The 21,585-nt window shown below is 38.7% G+C and overlaps 3 protein-coding genes across 6 annotated transcripts in view; 1 reads left to right on the forward strand and 2 right to left on the reverse strand.

Moving 5' to 3' along the window:
- Positions 1 to 7,309, reverse strand: part of LOC112460530 — a 130,294-nt gene extending 122,985 nt beyond the window's left edge. The window contains exons 1-2 of one of the 2 annotated variants that reach the window (XM_025025268.1): positions 6,753 to 7,309; positions 6,644 to 6,717 (exon numbers count right to left, since the gene is read on the reverse strand). In XM_025025268.1, coding sequence (XP_024881036.1) covers positions 6,644 to 6,665 — 22 coding nt within the window. In that variant the 5' untranslated portion in view covers positions 6,666 to 6,717; positions 6,753 to 7,309. Of the gene's footprint in view, positions 1 to 6,643; positions 6,723 to 6,752 lie in introns of both variants that reach the window. The other variant, XM_025025260.1, reaches the window with a different exon arrangement.
- Positions 7,310 to 9,798: 2,489 nt separating this feature from the next.
- Positions 9,799 to 11,755, forward strand: LOC112460631 (zinc finger protein 830). The gene is made up of 4 exons (XM_025025419.1): positions 9,799 to 10,030; positions 10,383 to 10,866; positions 11,117 to 11,286; positions 11,389 to 11,755. The coding sequence occupies exons 1-4, from the start codon at positions 9,927 to 9,929 to the stop codon at positions 11,528 to 11,530; spliced, it is 900 nt and encodes a 299-aa protein (XP_024881187.1). The 5' UTR covers positions 9,799 to 9,926; the 3' UTR covers positions 11,531 to 11,755.
- A 163-nt stretch (positions 11,756 to 11,918) lies between these two features.
- The window catches only part of LOC112460737, a 32,676-nt gene continuing 23,009 nt past the window's right edge, over positions 11,919 to 21,585 (reverse strand). The window contains exon 6 of one of the 3 annotated variants that reach the window (XM_025025555.1): positions 11,919 to 18,736. In XM_025025555.1, coding sequence (XP_024881323.1) covers positions 18,576 to 18,736 — 161 coding nt within the window. In that variant the 3' untranslated portion in view covers positions 11,919 to 18,575. The other 2 variants (XM_025025568.1, XM_025025559.1) reach the window with 2 other exon arrangements.

Below are 21,585 nucleotides of genomic sequence, written 5' to 3' on the forward strand. Positions count from 1 at the left end.
ATACTAAACTCGATTTACGGCACAAATCTGAAGTCGGAACAAAATCGCAGCTGCGCACACTTAATCGCGTCGCATCCGCCGGAGATTAATACCGCGAGCGAACCAAACGCGCAGAAAGCAAACTGGAAAGGGATAGGAAATTATGAAAGGCGGAACAACGCATACTTGCTGGCTTGAACGAACATTAACGAGGTCGGTTAACCCCGATGCACGATGGCCTGACGGTAGAAACCAATGCGATGAAATATCTACGAACTTCGCGCGCAGGAAGCACCGGCGAGAATTGTTTCGGCGAAACTTGCACAAGCAAGCGCCGATATATACAAGTGCACCTGCAAATAGGTGTATCCCTAAAGCTGTTCAGAATCGAGGTATCTAGAATGAAATCCGATCCCAATATACTTCTTGCCTGACGTACGTAGCGTTCGCGTTTATTTCAACGCCGCAAATTATTCCGGAGCCCATGAGATCGATGCATCACCCATTACGAAAACTTCTTAATTGAATTTTAATTGAGAACGATCGAAATTCGTTCCAACGCAGCGAACCGCGACAACTTCAGCCTCGATGGATTCGTATCCGAGAATTAGAGCCATCGACTATCGGTCGGTTTGGGTTTTAAGAAGATTTGGGTTTAATGTCGTATTATAAATTTCGCAAAAACGAAAAATTACAAAATGATCGCTAACATTCACAAAATTCGTTTCAATCGCGGAATTTCGCGCGATTCCTTTAGTGACAGTGATTTACGGATGGATGAAGTATCAGATGTTAACGAGGGTATAACGAGACACGTGTTTAATTTATCGCCTGCTAGAAATCTTACTGAAATATCTATTTTCTTTGACGGGTTAAGAATAGAGCCAACATGCCACTCCCGATCGACGATGTCGCTGAGAACAATAGTGACGGGTGTCGTCGGGCTGAATATAACGAGTGCCAACCTATAGACGGTATAAGCTGCTGTTGTTTGCGACAACAGGGCTTTGCAGTAGTGCTTTATTATGAAGCTCGCCGAATTATGCTACCGTCGTATGATGAAAATACAGAAACCCGAGCATCATTGTTGGAAGCATTGCAGGAAAATCCGCAAACTCCTACAAATATTAATGATTCACATACACAGTTAATAAGATCTCTCCCGTTGCCATCCAGCGAGTCTGCGTCTTATTGTTATTCAGTAGCGTCAAGAATAAATTTATTCTGCTCTGCCGGCGCTGACAATTTTCTTACTTCCGAAACAATGTTTTCAGAATGTTATCCTCGAACAGTTAATCTTGCCATGTATGTACCTGATTGCTTTTTCGAAAAATATCTCAAAATATCAGATGCCTGATCCGTGAAATTTAATTCACGTGCAATCGATGACTACAATTAATCGCAAATATAAATCCTTTTGCGGGATAACAGTGACGAAATTTATAATCATCAGAAGATTTTAGAGTACATAAATTTTAAAACAGATTCACCATTAAATGTAAAATCGTGTAAAATAATATGTGTATCATTTTACTGTGCAATAATATTTATTACGCTTCGCGGGAACATTATCGTAGCAAACAGCTGCATCGAAAGCAGCTCGACTAAGTAAGCATCGCGCAGTCTGAAGACTCCGCACGGAAATGTTCAAGCCGAAAGTAATAAACTTTTTCCCGGACACGAGATCGTACCGTAAAGTACGACGGGCAATAACTAGACGAGCCGGGGGCCGTCGAAACACCCACGCCATCCACCTATACGTAGAATGCTACATAGGTAAATATCTATAAGCTACTGTAAAACACGGCGGACACAATAACACATCTCTGCTTTGGGAAGAGCAACACATACATATACGCTCTCGCCCCACTTCCCATTCATTGCTCTCATTATCAGGCACGTCATCTCCTCTTTCGTCCTTCATTGCCGCGTCTTCTATCAACGCGAGAGTGTGTATCTGCCGTTGCGCATATATATATACGAAGGTAAAGTAATACATTGTGTAAGAACAAAGGGTCGCGCATATAGAACGCCCACGGTCTCCGCGATATTTCCCGATATTTCAGACATCAATCGAATTCGAATTTGGTTCGCTCCAAGTCGCTCTCCGACCTCATTTCGCAAATTTATCGAACGCGATATTTATAATTTATCACGGGAAGAGTATATAACACTTTTTATACAGTAATATTATAATTTTCTTCAATATTTAGATTCTAAAAATTCTATAGACAGTATATACAGCAAGCTTTCAATTTCAAATAATAATCTCGGTTTTTCATTAAATCTAACTGACTCCGTGTCTATCGATTTTATTCCAAAGCGAACGGCGATTTTAACGTAACTAATTAATTAATAACATGGTGATTCATGTACGACTGAATTTTACAATTCGTTAATATGACTTTTTTTATTTTTATATGTAGATATATGTATGGTGAGATGAAATATTGTATAACAGCTGGCTTGAAACAACATACGCTATCCAATTAGTCGATAAGGGGGTGAAAGATCACGTGTAGTCATATACTATACGTGAATGCTTGCACAGTGCGGTATGTACGAGTAAATATATAAAGCCCACAGGTTGTCAGGCTAAGCGAGCTACCGAGTCATAAACCATCCACGACTCCCCTATGCTTCTATCTCTCTACGTCTTCGTCTGCAAAAACGCATACACCGCAGAAATTGAAAACCATCGTCGCTACGACCTTGCCGGTGTGTCTCGTCTTACAAATTAGAAGCGCGCCACGACGCAACGTTTGACCCGGCAAGTAACCGAACGTACAAAATAGAAATTCTAATAAAACGACTCGCCGACCGTGACTAATGAAAGTAAGAACGATATATAATTTCAGACGAGATGCTCTTACGCGCGAGAACAATACGTATTCTCAAAACAACGGTTTGCGTAGATGAATATAACAAAAAAATTACTTCACGGATTATAAATATTTTACTTGAAAGTCATTACAGGAGAGGCGACGCTACGATGACGCTATGAGAGTCCCTCCGCGCTTTTTTTGCTCCGGTGAAAGTCTTTTATAAAAAAAAAAGAAGAAAAAAGAAAAAAATATCTGCGACTTGAAGTTACATGATCGCTCCGACAATAAATGTGTCTATATTTTAGCGTTAACGCTGTTTACGCCCGAATGCCCTTCTGGATACGTCCGCCCGCCGTTGGCCTACATATACAGAAGTTCATAGCTGAAAAGAGAATCAATACGTTACCTTTACCTCCACCTCGTTTTCTCGCAGCACGTGCTGCCATACAATCGCTATTCCTCTATACACGATGTACTCTCGAAATGCGATCGCGTCGCGCGAGCAACGTTTCGCGGAAATTTGTAAACTCGAGTGCGACACGATCCCACACACGCTCGTAGAGAGAGACGCCGTGAAAAACGGCGAGAGACCCACACCCCTTCTGCTCCCAGTATACCGGAGCCCCATGAAATATCGATTCTTCGCGCGAGATGATTTGGCGCGCGCTGTTGCACCACGCTCGCGAAACACGTGGCGTCCAGGGATTAACCTCAGAACCGCACAACTCCACGCGACGTCATAAACTACACGCTATCCGAGGAACCCCGGGCGCTTTAGTTATTTACGCCTTTCTTATCAGTCAACGAAGACAACCTACGTAATACGCTCCCCGCAGCTCGACGAACGCTCTTCGAAATACGAAATACCACATTCGTCTTGCTAATTGGTTTAACGGCGGGAAAATTACCGCAAGATTTGGCAAGGACAAATCTTAAAGTTATTAAAAGCGATCTCTTCATTTTCGGCGCGGCGAGCTTCCGCGCGAAGTCTCAAGTTTCGCTTCCGACTTCTCCCCGAGAGAGAGAGATCTATAACTTCTATCTAAAGAAACCCGTCCCATTCTAGTACGATCGATCCCTCTTTTCTTCCCACCCCGACGATAATTAAACATTGAATCGACGTTAAATATATTCCGGCGACTTTCATGGCCCCGCGATCGTCGTCGCTCACGCAATTTAAGCGAGAAGTTAAATTTAAACCAAACGACAGATTTAAATTCCATTTAAACTTTACACGCGAAACGCGCTTTTAAGTAAACACCCATACATCGTCGAGTACGCGATTCTAATTAAACGGCCAAAGTGAATTACGTCTGGACATTAAGCTTGAAATTTCTGCAAAAATAGGATGGCCTCCTTTCGACTCGAGCAAAACAACGCTTTAGTAGCAGCGCTTTAGTAATTTTGCAAGAAACGAAAGAAGGAAATCTAATAAGTATCGCCGCCTTCTCGCCGTATACAGCTCACAAAATCCTTCAACTTAATTTCCGCTAAGAATAAGCGAAATAAATACATTTTAAGCGTGTTTATATATCGTTTCGGTGTGTCGGCAACGAATCGTTTCATTAAAATGTCAAGATCGCATAAAATTACACCTAATCGTATATTCTCGTGAATATCGAGCGCACAAAATAAGGATATCTGTACGTATAACGAGACGCCGTAATCAATGTTATCTCACGGCTAGTCGCGCGTAATAAAGCGAGCGCTCTAATGTCGACAAGAACTCTGAAAATCTCTCGCGATTATGGAGCAAGGTTGGCGCTCTAAAGATCGCCCGCTAAAATACGCCGTCGTCGCCGTCGTCGCAAAAGCGAGGAAGCGACCGAGAGAGCGCGATGTAGCGCGATGCAATTTCGAGAACAGAATTGTCGGCACCGCCTGGTGATGACCGAGCCCATGGCCGTGAGAGTTACACGTCGGCATTACCGCGGCCGAGGGAGCCTCGCCTAGTGCCGAAATTATTGCGTTTTCTTGGCCCCCGTTCAAGCAACGAAACGACGGCTTATATCTTATATCCCGCGACGATGACGGCGCGATTATTGCAACACGCCGCCAGCCAACTGGCCGACATCGATGAGAATCGTGTTCTCGTCGAAGAGACGAGTTCGCAATATCGAGGCTTTTCCCGATATCACCCCCTATGATTCATGCACGAGAATCGAACGGCGTGAGAATAATGCAATTATAGCTTTCCGTACAGCTTGCCTAAGAAAATTAAGCTAAGTTCAAGATTGACAGGCTTATACTTAGCGTGAAATGCGATTGTGTGCAACTATTGACAAATTTTCACTTTCTCACAGAATCTCTTCAATGAAGAAAAGATGATAAGACAGAAATAAATTTCTAATCCGAATATTTGCCGCAAAACCACACAATGCAACTAACTTTTATAAAAGTCGCGTAATCTCGAAGATGAAAATTAAGTTGAATCTAAGATCGATTGAAGTGCGATTGCATTTATTAAGAAATTTTTTTCTATTTTGATTGCTTGCCTTTTTTTACCATCTCGCGTATAATATTCTCGTAATAAGTAATTAAGATAAATTAAGAATATTGTCAACATAATACATTGAATTATTGCATATCAATATTTGTATACTTACATTATTGTAAATATGTTAATATCAATAAATATATTGTAATTTTGTATTTTTATTTCCTCACACACAAAATAAAAGAAGCTACCAAGATTAAATAACACAATAAATCCGAGTATCTTTGCACAATACACTGTTAAATATTAAAGGCTAAAATCGAGGCTAAAATTTAAACTAATATCTTGAATTTAAATAACATTTTGTTATTTTTAACTGCCATGTGTGTCGAAATTTATTCTTTTAACTCCATCGATTAAGTTAACATTGTTTCAGTTTCAAATTAACGACATATTGAGTAGGAGCAGTGGTGACTTATAAGTACGATTAAAAATGACTCAAATTAGATATGTATAATTTGACGCTACAAATTTAACAGTGTATCGGTATATTTCTATATTATTAAATACGATATGTAAATTACAACAATATTAATCAGCCGTGTTTGACAAGAACGTTTCTGCGAGAAACGCTTTCAAAAAAACTACCAACATCCTTTTCACTCGAATAATCACGCGAGATGCAACAGCAAATTCCGGTTGCGTGACGCGTAAGTTCGCGATTCGATTTCGCACAACTTCCGCAAAAATTGATCGATCGAAAACGGGAAATATGCGAAACGGCACGTCGTTTTGCAGTAAAGTTTTCCACATCGTTGGAATTTCTACGCTTACACGCGGCAAAGAATAAACGAGGCAGGATTACGGGAGATCGCGCGAGCGAGCTATCCTCTTTAAAAGCCCTCGTTCCGCGCCGAAAAAGGGTCGCGAGTTACACGTGGCCAATGCCCCCGTATAATGCGAGTCTCGCGCGACCATCGGGACCGGTCGAGCGAAGAGCACGCTCGTCAAAACACGTCACTTCCCGAACCGTCGTCGTCGATCGGCGCGGTGCGCGAATTCAAGGTCGCGAGGGGTGGCGCGCAGCTCCGGAGCGATGATCGGCGACCTGAACACCTGACCGCCCCCCCCCCTCCCACCCTCCCGTTAACACACGTTACTCCTTTCTCTCACTCGTAAATCGCAAGGTAAATGCGAATTCGACGTAAAAACACCGTGGTCGCGCGAGAAGGGAGGAAGCGGCGGAGAAGCGCGGGGGATGCACGCGATCCGTCAACCCGAATGACAGTTGACCGAGTGACCCGCGCGAGCCGCAGCCGCCCCTCCCACGCCGCGACTCCGGCAATTTCGCTGCGAATCGACGAGCTGACAATTGATGTTCGTAAGACATGTACGAGCTTACCACCTTGTTTACGCACTGGCATCCTTCCCAGGTGGTGGTCCTCGCAGGGGGTTGACGAGACGAGACGAGACGAGACGAGACGAGACGAGACGAGACGAGACGAGACGAGCGGCGAGAAACACAGGCGACTCCAGGCGCGGAGCTGTCGGTGCTCCGGAACGGTCCAATACGGAGCGACGGGGGAAAGAGAGAGACGGAGAGACTGAAAAACGCGAGGCACCGCGGAAAACGGGCGAGAGAGCGGCACGGACGACAACGACAACACGACTGCCCGCCGCGGTCTCACGCGGTCTGTCACTTCCCTTCGCACGGGCCGGGGAACGCCGCTCGAAAATCCGCGAATTACCGCCGCGTATAGGGGATCCGCGAAACACGACCGGACGTCGCCGCGCACTGTGTTTTGTTGTCGAATGCGAATTTAACCGGAACGGGCCACTCCGTTTCGCGCACGTCGCGTAACGCGCGGACGCGCGCACCCGGCACACGCGGTAAACGTCACGTCGCCAGCGACGGGAATCCGCGGGCGTCGACGGACCACGGTGCGAAAACGTGCGGAAACCGCGTAAGAGCGACGCGATATAAACACACACAGGCGGCCGCCGCCACCACTCGGCCACGAGCAATATGGCGTCCGCCTGGTCTAGCAGCCGGAAAACCGACTGGCTGGCAGGAGTGGAACGCCCGCCCCGGATTGGTCCGCCGGCCGCCTCGTGACGTCACCCGCTCGTAAGCTCTCTCGGCTCTCTCTCGCTCTCGCACCCGTGCGCCGCGCGCCGTGCGCGCCCCGCCGCCCGCCACCCGCTGCGCCACGCTTCCGCGCAAACAACCCCCTCGTGCACCTGCCGACGCGACGTTCCGACGACGTTCGATTGTTCCCGGCTCTACCCGATAATCGCTCTCTTCACCACCTTTATGCGGACACTCTTTCCGTCACTCAGAGATATGTTAGCACGCACCCCGTTCGAACGAGCGTTATGATCGTCAAATGATTATTTACGTTACGTCGAATTATTTGTACTCTTCAGAAAACGTATCTTGAATTATACGCGCGAAAAGAACGTTTGAATTATACGCACATTCGCGCGATGCGTTAATTCGATCGTGCGGGAAATGTTACACTGTTAAATATTAAAGGATTAAATTTAAACTAATATCTTGAGTTAAATAGCGTTCTGTTATATTTAACCGCCGTTATTATTTTAACACAAAACAGTATTACTTTAACTCCATTGGTTTAGTTAAATTAATATTATTGTAGTTTGAATTAACGATATACATTTGAGTAGGGGCGCTGGCGATAGGAATGGTTAAAAATAACTCAAATTGAATATAATTTGACATTACGAATTTAACAGTGTAATTGGCAATGATAAATTCAACTCGAAAATTGTTAAGTGTCGACGACATTTACGATATGTGAAAAATTAATATAAAAATTTATACCGCAGGCTGTCGCAATGCGCAAGCCAAGCGGCATAAAGAGATACAAGACAGAGAGATATAAATGTTCGAATGCACCTAGATTTGAATATCTACAGTACCGAAACTGTTTCCAACAACTTCAGTTCTCGCTTCCTCCGCGCACGAAATATCGAGTGACGCGTAATATGTATATAAATGTCGCTAAGCGACGCTTGTTCGATATTCAAGCACGCTTCCTCTCTTCGCGGCCACGACTAAAATACGAAAGATTCGTTTTAAGGCTCTCAGGCTACATAAATTTTAATCACTCGGGATCGATGGCCAGATCGAACTATGACAGCGATAATTCGCGTAATTCTTCTTGACATATATGCACGCAAGCTTTCGATTGTGGCCGAACTAAACGCGGTCAGTTCTAAGATTCGAAACATATATCGTGTGCCAGAATACAGTTTGTTCGTTGTTTCGATTCAAATTTCGAATATACGTGCATTGCGATTCAAATGTTTGCAACTGCAGTGCGTGACAGCTAATTAAATTCCGTAGAATTTCAATTTACAATTAAGGGTGACGTGGACACCACGGAGACCTCTCTGAGAGTAGACGTGAACGATGGATTTGTAATTTTCACGATAAATCCAGAATCACGTTATGGTAGAGAGCTTCTCCCTCTCTATAGTCTACTCTGAATATCCTTCTATTATGAAGATGAAATAGCTGTCCTTCTAAAAACTGGTGATCTCTTCTTATATTACCATTATAAATTCTACACACGTGCCATTGCTATATCCCAGTAAGCAAATAAGTGTTAGTATGTGTATGCTAGCAGTTTGCTATCCGATTCCCATTCGAGCAGAATGTTGCGGCATAATATTGGCACCAATTGCACGTCTGCATTAATCTCGTATTCTGCCAGCAGGATCTGCTGACATAATCTAACAATGGAATGTATTATTTAAATGTTTATGACGCAACAGATTTTGCTCGGTTTCTGCAGTCAATTTGTTATTCTATTATATTTCTGCTGACAAGATTTGTAGCAGACACTTTGCAAAACATATTTTCGATAAATTTGACTATCTAAAGAATAAGAGGAGATTCAATAGAGAGAGCACAATCCTAATGATTGTAGATTATATTTTATAATTATGATATAATTGTGATATTTGAGTTAGCTGTACTCCAATGCGTTATTAAAAAAATTTTTTGAAAAAAAAGATTAATATAAAAATTTTATTAATTGGCAAACAAAGCGAAACTGATCACAAGTTAATATTTTTGTTTATTATAATTTTTTGGGAAAGATAAAAAAAGTCAAATTGTAAAATCCGACTCTACAACATATTTCGAAATGCATAAAACATAAAGAAAACAAATTTCATGAACAATATTATTTTTCTGCCACGAGAATATAAGCATATATAATCACGCCAAGTTCTAAAATAATTCATGTGTTAGCATAGCGCATTATTGTGGCATTGATTTATACAATACAAAAATTTACAAATCAGCTTCGATGGAAAATTGTTAAAAATTTTGCTACATTCCATTTATTCATGCAATCTGAATTTTATTAATAATTTTGAAAAAATGTTATCCGTTTGGTCACTCTTTGTTTACTTATTGTTGGTTGATGAACATCGATCGTTTAAATTTAATTTATTAATATTCACGAATAAAGAAAACTATGTAAGAATAATTGAATATATCAGAATGAATATTTGTAATACTTTTTAGTCAAGGGCAAGGGACTACAGTATAGCTTCTATAGTGACGATAGTGACACGAAACGGAATCAAAACATAACCTATAAATTATTCGTTGTGTCTCGCGTTGTGTGTGGTGATTTAATAGAGTGAAAATGTCCTTAAAAAGGAAACTGACGCAGGACGATCTGCGTAAGGCGATGAGTGAACACAAGAAGAAACTCGGTACTGTTAAGAAGATCGACTCGCCGTTGGCAAAATATCCTTTTTATAATCCTGTAGCGCAATTTGAGGTTAACATACGTTTCTTACACTTCAAACTGATCATATTAACATATTATGTTGAAAAATTGACAAAAATGCATTGTTAGACGTTCCTATTGTACAATGCTCTTGTAAAAGATTTTATTTTACATTTTATTTACTGAATTTTCAAAACCTGACTGTAGCGCATCATAGCACTTTAACAGGTATGAACATATATGATCAATAAAATTAAAGTAATACAATTATAAAGCAAAACGCATTGACATATGTTACTTATTTTATTGTTACAAATTGTATCGTTTATTACTGGTTATTGCTTGAAGGCATCCTTAACTGATAAACACGTATACAGATTCAGGACAGCTTATGTGCATTTTATGCAAGACAGTTGTACGGAATGAAACAGTTTGGCCTGTTCACTTGAATTCCAAGGTGCACAAGGATAATGTCGCGTTAGCAAAAAAGACTAAACTAGAAACGGAAAGCACTGTAAAGACGCCTAATGTTCAAACGTTTAAAAGACCTCATTCTCCATCTCAAGATACTTCCGCAAGTAAAAAGATAAAAGGAATATTGAAAAACTCTAGCCAGCCAGTAGTACAGGTCAAGTCAAGTTTACCAGCAGATTTTTTTGATGATAATTCAAAGCAAGTTAACGGTGCACCTGTTCCAACGCAAAAGTTGGAGAGCAAAGATAGAGATTCCGCAGTTAATACTGTGGATGTGCAACATACAGAAGAGGAAGAAAAAGATAAAGATAAAGTAAAGGATACGAATCCAGCTATTCTTCCAGAAGGATTTTTTGATGATCCAGTGATGGATGCTAAGGTAAGATTGCCATAGCGTAGCAATAGATGTTGAAATTTACATTAATATGAAAGACAAAAATGTATATGACAAATTTTAAATACAAAATTTAAATATAACACTAACGAAAATAAAAAAGGTATTAAAGTACAATTTAGAAAAATTATCACACCAAGCATTGTGCTTATTAAAGTACAGCAACGTATTTGAATTTATCTCAAAATTAAAATGTTTGTGCTTTATTTTTTTATATTTAATTTTCCTTTTTCAGGTTCGTAACGTTGAATACAAAGATCCCATTGAAGAGGAATGGGAGAAATTTCAAAAAGAAATTAAGGAAGAGACTGCGCAATCTGCACAAATTATAGCTGACGATCAGGAAGAAGCAACAACAGAAAGACAGTTGGATGAAATTGAGGAACAAATTAGACATTGGTCTAGGTAAGTATATTTTCAATATAATTTATATTTGAAAAATATTTTAAATATATGTGTAAAGTATCAGAAAATATAAATTAATTTGTAAATTAATTTCTATAAAAGGGTAATGGATATCGCAAAACGTATGGAACAAGTACAAGGTACTGATAGAAAGCAAGAAAATATCGATGATGATGCATCAAGCGGTGACGAAGCCGAGTTCGACGAGTTTCTCGACTGGCGAGCAAAGAATTCGTATAAATAAAAGGTTTGATGTATCTAATAATTTTGTAAATATTACTCTATCTTTTTTAACAAAATAATTATTTGTATAAAGTGATAAGTTTTTTATTAATCAATTTACATTTAATGCATTCCTTCCCTCGTTTATTGTAAATGAGTTCTGCTATAAACTAAAGAGACGTGGGTGCGTTACACAAAGTCGATTCAAAGAATATTGAAACTCGTAATTAAATATGTATTTTTTTATTTGAAAAAAGCAAATTAAAGCGTTTTATTATTTATTATAATTAGTATCTATTATCCTTCTGATTAAATTTTATAACTAGATTTTCTATTTTTTACATCTCATGATTTCTTGTCACTTTTGCTGGGCGACTAATGAAACGGTAAAGAGGAAGATTAAATCAATATGACTTGTATAGTGTATTAAGATTTTATTAAAACGAATTTGAAGAATCAGAATATAATTGAGTTTTAGATACATTTTTGGTATATTAGATTATAATTATTGATCGTCGTAAGCTATATAATATGAAAAGTATGATATAAAGATTACGAAGTACGCTAAGCCGCTATAATAAAGTTAGTACAGGTAATTACGACGTAGATCACGTAATTTGACGATATCCATCTTCATTTTTGCACATACCGGACTTTATAAAATACTGAAAATTGGAGAAAGAGGGACTCGCGTATATTTCACCCGCACCCAATCTCATACCGTGTCTTCTAAACATACTATCGACGCTATCGCGCTTGACGCGCTTTCAAATTATCTCTGGTACCAATTTTTCGATGATACCTACAATGCGATTTCAACAGAGAGTTCCTTGGGATTTCAGTTGCTGTCTAAAAACCATCACTACGTAGATATCCTTAGATTATTAATGTAATTAGTTATAGTATAGAACTTATTCATAGACTTACTCGTCACATAAATCAGCATTTACGCTTAGATTAAAGATCTACGCATCATCGATGCAATTAAATATATATTAAATATTACATATGATATATATTTAATTGCATATATGTATGCAAAAACAATATATATGTATTATATATATTTTTTTCTTTTCTTTTTGTCATTTTAAACGCGTATTATTGAAAATTTATACTCTATGATCAGATCACAATGTGTCGTGAGTACCGTTGACGATCTGCTACTCGAGCAACGGTAAGACAGACAGAAATGGTTCTATCTATCTCGTGGATAATAATAAATGCAAGCATAAAGTTTACGATATATATAATATGATGAACTTTAGCAATCCGCAAAAGCTTAATTAATAATAGAGTATTAATACCATATACCGCATAGTCTCTTGAAAGCAAGCAGTTTTAGCGCTTAGATTAAATCTTATCGCTGGTTACATATAAGAAGAAACAACTTACTTCGTCGTCTTATAAGATATAATATATATCGCGCGACAATTAACGTTTACTGTGTAAAGTAGAAGTACGGTTTTGGGTAACAATATTCGTGCTGAGTTCGAAGATACTAAAAAATCCGTTAGGTAAATTATAATTTAAATTACTCGCATTGTACTCGAGGGTTGTCGTTAAAAAATACGATCGCGCTCGCATATTCATCGTTGAAATAATCGTCATTTGTACCAAATGCATTGATTATCCATCGCCGTTTCCTCGTAGAACGGGAATCATTGACGGTGATCGTAATTTTGGGACATGGTGATCTCTAAACGCATATTCGTGAGATACTAGATCGAAACTAATCAATATCAAATAGGGAGATGTTATTCTGAAATTCTGCAAATTTTGCATGCCCTATAGCCCTATTTAGTTAGAACCTAATACGTTATCTTTTCTATGATAGTCGATGGCCTTTCCCTAATCGCGACTATGTATTGGTCAATTAGCAATAGCAGGTTATTTGCATATAGTTTGAAATTTTTTTCGCGTTTGACCCTTTTTGTGAAATATTTTTTTTTTTTTAGGGAACGGACGATGATCCAAACACTTCCCCATATTTGGATCACGGCGTCGTTCCTCTTTGTATTATTCACACCCATCATTTATTCCTCGTTACGATATCAAAAAAATCTCGACCGTTCTAATCTACAGTCATCATTGCGATTAATTTGGTCGTTGAAAAGATCGCGTGACTGCCTCAGCAGTTACGAATCCGTCGATTAATGTTAGCGCAGTGAATCGGTTTGGCACGCGATAATGCGCGATGCAAAAAAACTTTTTAGATGCATGCTATGAACTCGCTAGAGCCTATTCTCCCGTCTACAAATTGTTCAGCGAATAATAATGCTTGGGAGCCGATGACTAAAATCGAAACTACCTGCTTATAGGTATGTGAGATACACTGTGTATAAAACGAAATTATAGTTCTGACAAAAGAACGTCGTAATTACATATTATTCAATAACGTAATATTCGTACATATTATTCGTTTATCATCGAACAAATCGATCCGTCAAACAGTAAGGAAAATCTTAAACTTACGACGTTACAAAGTATCTAGTATTAGAAAGTGTTTTACTTTTACCACCGAGCTTCTAGTAGAGTAAAGTGTGCAAAAAGTGTTACTTAATCCCTTACTTGTTAGAATTAGAGACTTACAAAAGTGAGCGAGCGTCTTCGAGTGATAAAGAATAGGCACTCTGCTTGTTCCATTTTGCTCCCTCTCTTTTTTTTTCATCCTTTTCTTCGTTTCTTTCTTTTGTTTAAGGGCGGAGAAAAAGGTCTGTGCGCGAACTTGCTCGCGAATATACTCTTGATAAGTGATATCGGATTTAAAGTATACTTAGAATATCATATAATATATCCGCATCGTCGAAGCGTCTCTCAACTACCCTATATAGATAATTATCCTGAAGCTCGAAAAATCCACCCAGATTTCGTGCAGATCATTTTGCGCGATCGATGGATCGTGTGTATATAAGTGTGCTCATTAACTCTCGCGTTTTAGACTTTATAAATACTGTAGAGTCTAGAAGAAGAATGTCGTGTCCCGAAATCGCGCGATCCTGGAACGGAAACCTTCCCCGAATTTCGTTTCTGGATCGTTCCGATTTCTCGACGGTGACTTCAATGATTCGATCGGCTAAAATCACCCAATCTTACGCGCTAGATTCTTATCTGCAAATACGATTATATTCTGGCCGTTATCTATTATATTCTGGCCATCTCACGTACACATACACGCGCACGCACGCATTATCCCTTATAGTGAGTCCCGCGGCGACGGTGCCTCGGCCTCATCGCTGCGTGAAAAGTACTATCGGTGATATCGGTGATAATAATGCTTGCTCTTCGATCCGCGCGCGGATGCGAATCCACCGGATGGTCGTAGGATGCGTGTCACGGTAGTGACGAATTTAAACGCGGACGATGTCAGGTGCGGGGCGGGTAATATCCTAAGCGAGTCGTTTTGCTCGACGCTCCTCGTACGAGCGACAATTACAGCGACAGCAACTATAATGATGATATAATAATAATAATAACAGTAATAATAGTAGTGACAGTAATAGTGACGATAACAATGTAATCACGATAATGCTCGCGAGGATAATCGCAGCTACGCTATTGCACACGGATCACAGAGTGGAGACAATCGCTAGGCGTTACAGAAGTAATCTACAGATAGTGCAGATAGTGCCAAGCTTTCATAAATAATCGTGTATTCACGCATTTATCAATATATTTTATAGATTCTTTCTCGCACAATACGTATGTATGCATGTAAATGTATATATATATATTTTTTTTTATTTATATATATATGTGTTTATGTTTTATATATTCTGTACTCGTAATAAATGGTCGATAAATTTAGATCTATCTTTAGAAACGCGACAGCGCAGGCACTAAATTGTTGAGATACAATCGTACTGGGCTACGATTGCTCGTCTGCCCTCACAATTCTATCGCATACGGACATTGCAAGCTTTCGAGATACCGAGATGTACTCTTGTGCGATTAACAATAAGATATTCGTATAAAGTCGCGTGTTTTGTGTGTCGAAACTTGTATATAATATCGCGCTTTTTTTTGGTCACTCTACACAAAGAGATTCTTTTCCACCTAACACCGGACATAAGAGTTTAACGAATTTCCGTTAAACTCTTGACAAGTGCACACGCAACATTCACCAATGATACAATATTGTTATATTTTTTTTTCCAACGAAGCAAGCTAAAAGCATTTTTCTAGCGATCGAGATATGTCGCGTGAGCAAAATCTGACAAGATTTGAGACGCATATCGCAGAGAAGAGAGGAGTTGTAGGAGGAAAAAAGCGATAATGAACGGCAAAGCTTAATAATTAGCAACGTTCCCATACGATCCTAAAATACTTACTCTAAATCTTACAATTTCTTGTGGATTATATGCGTACTCTTTGGACCGCTACAAACTAGATTTATTTTTTAATGCCTCTTTCTTTAAAGAATTATATTTTTTAATAGATATATATTCTTTATCACTTCAACCCCTCTTTCTCTTGCTTCTTGTCACCAATGAGGAGAAAGCCGTAAATTTCCGAGCACTAGTCGTTGCCGATGTTACGTCGAGCTCGATGTACATTTTCATCTGCCTGTTCAATGAATCAAATTTATTATCAATATACGAATGTCGGACTTCGAATTCCGGTCATATTTAATTTCTGTCGAGCTCGGCGTTAGCGATAAATTTTTGGCTGCGAAAAGAGACGATTCTGTCGGGTGAATATTGATTCTAGACGTCAAACGTCATCGCAATACATATATGAAACAAACTATAGAAATATATGTGTCTATTGGTCATTCTACGATTTTCCTTCGCCGTTGAACTCGATATAGAAATGCACGTAGTGCCTCATACGGATTTCTATCGGGCGCCGTAAAACGGCAACCTACAGGTTTTCAAAAGAGGTGGAAAATTTGAATAACATTCCTCAAATAAAGTTTTTCTAAAAATCCTTAGAGCTTTCTGAATCTTGCAATTTCTTTGATTTCTCTAATAATACATAGTATATATCTTGCAAAAAAATAAAATATACACTTCTTTAAAAGGAATTCTTTTTTTTCCTAATGTATCTTAGTTTTATCTGTCATTTAATGTAGATATTACAATAAACTCTCTAAAATAGAAAGAGACAGAAAAGTAAGAAAAACTTTTGAATTTTAAGACGTTTCTCTAATTGTAAGGGAAAATTCTTATTCGCAAACATTCTCTTTCTTCTCGGTCTATGAGAAATCTGTGCGCATCTCGAGGAAATGTCTACTCGTGCTCTGATTAATTCTATTTAATTGATACAATTATTATTATTCAATGCTACGCTTTTGATTGTATGTGGCTTAATATTCGTCAGATACATTCTTAATCACCGCCGCGTGATGGCACCGTCTCAGCGAATTCGGCAACGCACCTCGCTCCTCAATTTCGCACCTCCAAAAACGTGCATCGCGCTTTCCTTTCTGGTCCCTTTCGCGTTGGCTTGTCGCGAGCCAATCGAGTCGCAGCATCGCTCTCTCGATGTAAAGGATTAATCATTGATCCCGCGATCGTCGCTCTGCCGCGTCTCGACGCCGCCGCGTCACACACCGAAAAAAAACTTTCAGGGAAAAGGCATGCGCATCTGATCGTACCGATCATCGCATCGACACTGTGAATGACTTGTCCTCGCTTCAATCCCTAATGTGATCTATATACTGTGAGAATCCGACCGGTCGACATTAGTCGAAGAAAACTATCATTGCTTCATTTTTTAATAATAATGAGAACTGGCTGCTATATGTGACCCGACAATTTAGTCAATTGCAATCGCTATTCATCATAACTTCCTTAACGGACTGTGTTGTATTACCATATATGTTTCTTCTCGATGTATCCCTCGAGGGATATTCTATATGAGAGCGTGTATCGCGTACGATGGTTACCAATTGTGTGTTCCATACGTTATATGCATTCCAGGTAAACGATCGAATGCGGTGCTAAAACCGCTTGGTCCGAAAGGCGTTCGCGTTACAGGTGTGTTTCAATAATTGTCCATCGCCGCAATAATTGTGCATTGTCACGTTACGGTATCGGCGCGCTTTGATTTCACAAACGATTGAAACAGCTACCACGAAGTGAACGGGCGAGAAACCGCATCAATAGTCGGACGAGCAATAGAATTATGTTGTCACAGTATCAAGAGATATGATAATTTTCATCTCTTTCAGCATCAAGTACTATCGCACCATTTATTTTTTCTCCTTTTTAGTAACGTTCTTCTCGAATAGAGTCTCTCTCGAAATATCTTCTACGATATTTCGCAACTTAAGTGTATTGAATCATGTGTACCGAATCGCTTTTTTACTAAACAATTCTCTGTTCTCAAAACAGCTCGTTAACATCTTGTCGAGCTAATACGAAAAATTAATTCACTACTTGATGTAGTCATACGATCGCTAATCGTTCAGTTTTAGTCACAGCTGCTATTGCTAAAAACAGCATAATATATAGGCATTCCATTACTGAGAGTTTACTTGTCTACCTTGTAATAAGCTATGTTTATGTTTCTTTTCTATTTCTGAGATGGCTTTCTGATTTAGCATCCCATCGGTAAAATAAGAGAATTAAAGAAAAATCAATATTCTGATGAACATCATTCAATTATATTCTATATTAGATACGTAGAGGACTATCGAATTATATCAAAAGAGAGACGCGCTGAAAAGACTCCTCGTAATTAATCTAACCGGGTGTGGTTCTCCTGCTACTGTTAAAGCAGCGGCAATAGGTCCTTAGGCGATCCCAATTACCGATAATTTATACCTCGACCTCGTCGAGATCTCGACGTCAGGCTCGAGTCGTCGGTATTTCGTCGCGATTTATCTAGGCGAAGTATTTACCAATGATATTTGCATTATCGAACGTGAAATTTTCGTTCCTCAGCCGCTGAACGGAAACTTGGAGACCAAAGCGGGCCAATTTATATATGCGGGTTGAAGATTTATTTACGGACGGCGATCTATACGATGTAGTGCCGCGCGTTAATCTACGCGGGACTAAGTAAGTGACAAACGGGAATGTGTTGTCGATCGGATCGTTTTGTGCTAAGACGGTCCTAGCTTATGCCTTCGCGTCGAGAATCTCGACGGTGACGTTCTCCTGGACCGGATCGGTGACGTTGTTCGTATGATTCGGAGATTTGTTAGTCGGAGATTTCACCGAGGCGCCCGAACCGTTCCCGCTGCTGTTGTGGCTCCCACGTCGCGATCCTGTGCGTGACCCTGGCGACAGAGATTTTCTTGCTAAAGAATCGCGTGCTTTGGCGCGACAGCGCGGCAGCACGACACGAAAAGCCAGAATAACTTTAAGCATGAAGACCTGCGCGGAAGAAATGCATTAGTCAGAGCAAAGTAGTCAATCGTCACAAACGGTGAATGCATGTATCTGAATGTGCTCGTGTATGTGTTGTGCATTGTGTGTATGTATTGTGTATACGGCACGTATAATGAGCACGCTACATCTTTTTTTTCTAACGAAAGAATTCGAGCCTTGACAATCGAAAAGTACTATAAGCAAAAACTGCTTTATCTTTCTTTGTACACTTTTTCTTCTTCAAGATATATGTATACAGATATTTTTATTAATTAGTTCCCCCAAAAATGATTATAAACCCATTTATTCCACAATTGTGAGCTATAAGTTACTGTCAAAGTTCGGAAATCGATATTTTGATTTAAGGATTAAAATAATATTAATACCGAGCAATCAAGAACTAGCAATTTATTCTCAATGTAGTAATTTATGTACACGATTGAAAAGTCGTATGAAAAATTTGACAGAAGTTTAATATCATAAAGTACATTACTTTAATTATATAACTAGCTAACTCTATCTGAAAAGTAGATAATCTTCAGTATCTTTATGGTAAAAAAGACTCTTTTAATCTCTTCATTTGATTAAATCGATAAGTGTTTCATGAGATTATTATAAATTTAGTGATTGCCTCAGTGTGTTCATGAACTGCGTGCGAAAATGTAAACACACGAATGTAAGTGCATTTTTGCGCAAATCAAAATTTGAACAATACTAAATTGCATTATGTCACTTCTCTACTTCTCATTAAAGGGAATAAGAGAACCTTTTTCAATAACTGTGCATGAACGAAATCAAAAGGAATAATCCTTTGCAATTTCTCTTACGTTAATCAATGTGATAAAAAATTTTAAATTATTTAATTTCAGAATGTTCCTATTCCCTCATGATGCTACATATTTACGTTCTTTCTAATGAAAATGTTTTCTCTATGTAGTTCATCTATCGATGAGATGTCTCTATGAACGAATTATCGTGCAGATGCAAACAACGATATTTTACTATAGCAAGCAACTATATTCGCAAATTTCAATATAAACTATGTTTACAAGAAACTTTCTCTAGTATAACTCACAAGTTACTAAACTGAAGTTGCGACGTGTCCTCAATAGGGCTGTATAACACTAGATCGTATAACATTATGAACGCTTTAGTCTCGATCTCGATATATTTGTACTTGTACTTTATTTACTTTTGCAAGACAAGTATGTGGAAATAAAGTTGTCAGAAAAACTAGATTTGCCCACTTAAGAAACCATGTCGCATCGGAAGAATTTTTACAATAGAACGCCTCGATCAACAGAATAGTCAAGAATGATAGTCACAGTTGAGATCTTTGAGGATAACTACTTTAAATGTTGACTGCAAAGAGAGTTGAGTTAATTAGAAAGTGTATTTTAACGATAAATCAAGGTACATCGCTGTGCCAACTTGAACTTTGAATCAAATTAATAAATTGTGTGAATGAAAAATTATATTTAATATAATTAGATATAGTAACGTGATACAATAACGTAATAATATATTATTCATGGTTATTTACTGGTTACGCGTAACGCAAAATAAATTTAATTTAAAAAATAAATGACAACATATTTATACAATATGATAATTCAAATGTCACAATTAAAAAGTAATAATGTTTTAAAAATTAATTTAATTGAAAAAAATGTTAAAAATGTTAGGGTCAAAGCACATAACATGGCGTAGCGATATACGACGGTCGTATATAGTCCCCGACCTGACAGATCAGGATACGCCAAAGCTTGTGCGTTATTTACGTCCACGACTACGACTGTCATATGTGCTTTGGCCCTTACTCCGGATAGAAAATTCAACGATTCTAATGTTGGCAAAAGGATAATTCCTTGATTCGATCAAGCTACCCTCTTGGCAGGCGACTGTACATGCGTAAAGTACAAGAAGATTCTGTACCAAGGAGCGTAAAAAGAGCTCTTCTACATAAGAGTAGACAGGTAGATAAACGGTCACTCTTAAATATGGATACTTGTATGTATAATACATACGCAGTCCTGTGAAAATCGATGCACTCCAAGTCCTGTCTTTCAAACGAAATCCTCGTAGATGGAGTATGGCAGAGTAGTGATGCTTATACAATCTAATTAAATTACGCGACACGCGAGGCACGCAATCATTATCTATAAAATGTGTTCGGGGAATCCTAATCCCTTCGGCGGTAGAAAATCCCTTGATTAAGTCGAGGGAAAACAATATGCAAATTTGCTCTCGCGTATATTACGAATTTACTATGTAAATTGCTGTAACACGGCTTGCTGATAATCAATCTATGAATACTTACAAAAAAAGTGGCAGTAATTAAAAGAAAGATTTACAAAAGGTATGTAAATCGACTTTTAATATCAAATAATTTTTAAGTAACAAAATTAATATAATTATTAATTACAAAATACAGAACTTTGATATAGTGACGAAGTTTTATCACACATTATTGATTGTAATTGTAAATTGTGTAGTGTGTAGACATATCAAAAATTATGATCAAAATAAACCAATTGTTAATATAGAAAATAAACTTAAAATCTCTTATTAAATGTGACAAACAAGAATAATCTGCGATTTGAGAAACGTTATTTCATTTTGGTGATGGATCAATTATGTGACACTTTGAGTAAGTGAATAAAACGTTTTTGAGCGAGGAGAGAATATATATAAATATAACATGGCAATAACACGAATGCGCAATATGATACAAAAAAATTAAAAATAAAACTATATA

This window comes from Temnothorax curvispinosus, unplaced genomic scaffold (genome assembly GCF_003070985.1).
Source record: "Temnothorax curvispinosus isolate PA1 unplaced genomic scaffold, ASM307098v1 QBEX01001170.1, whole genome shotgun sequence".
Taxonomy (NCBI): domain Eukaryota; kingdom Metazoa; phylum Arthropoda; class Insecta; order Hymenoptera; family Formicidae; genus Temnothorax; species Temnothorax curvispinosus.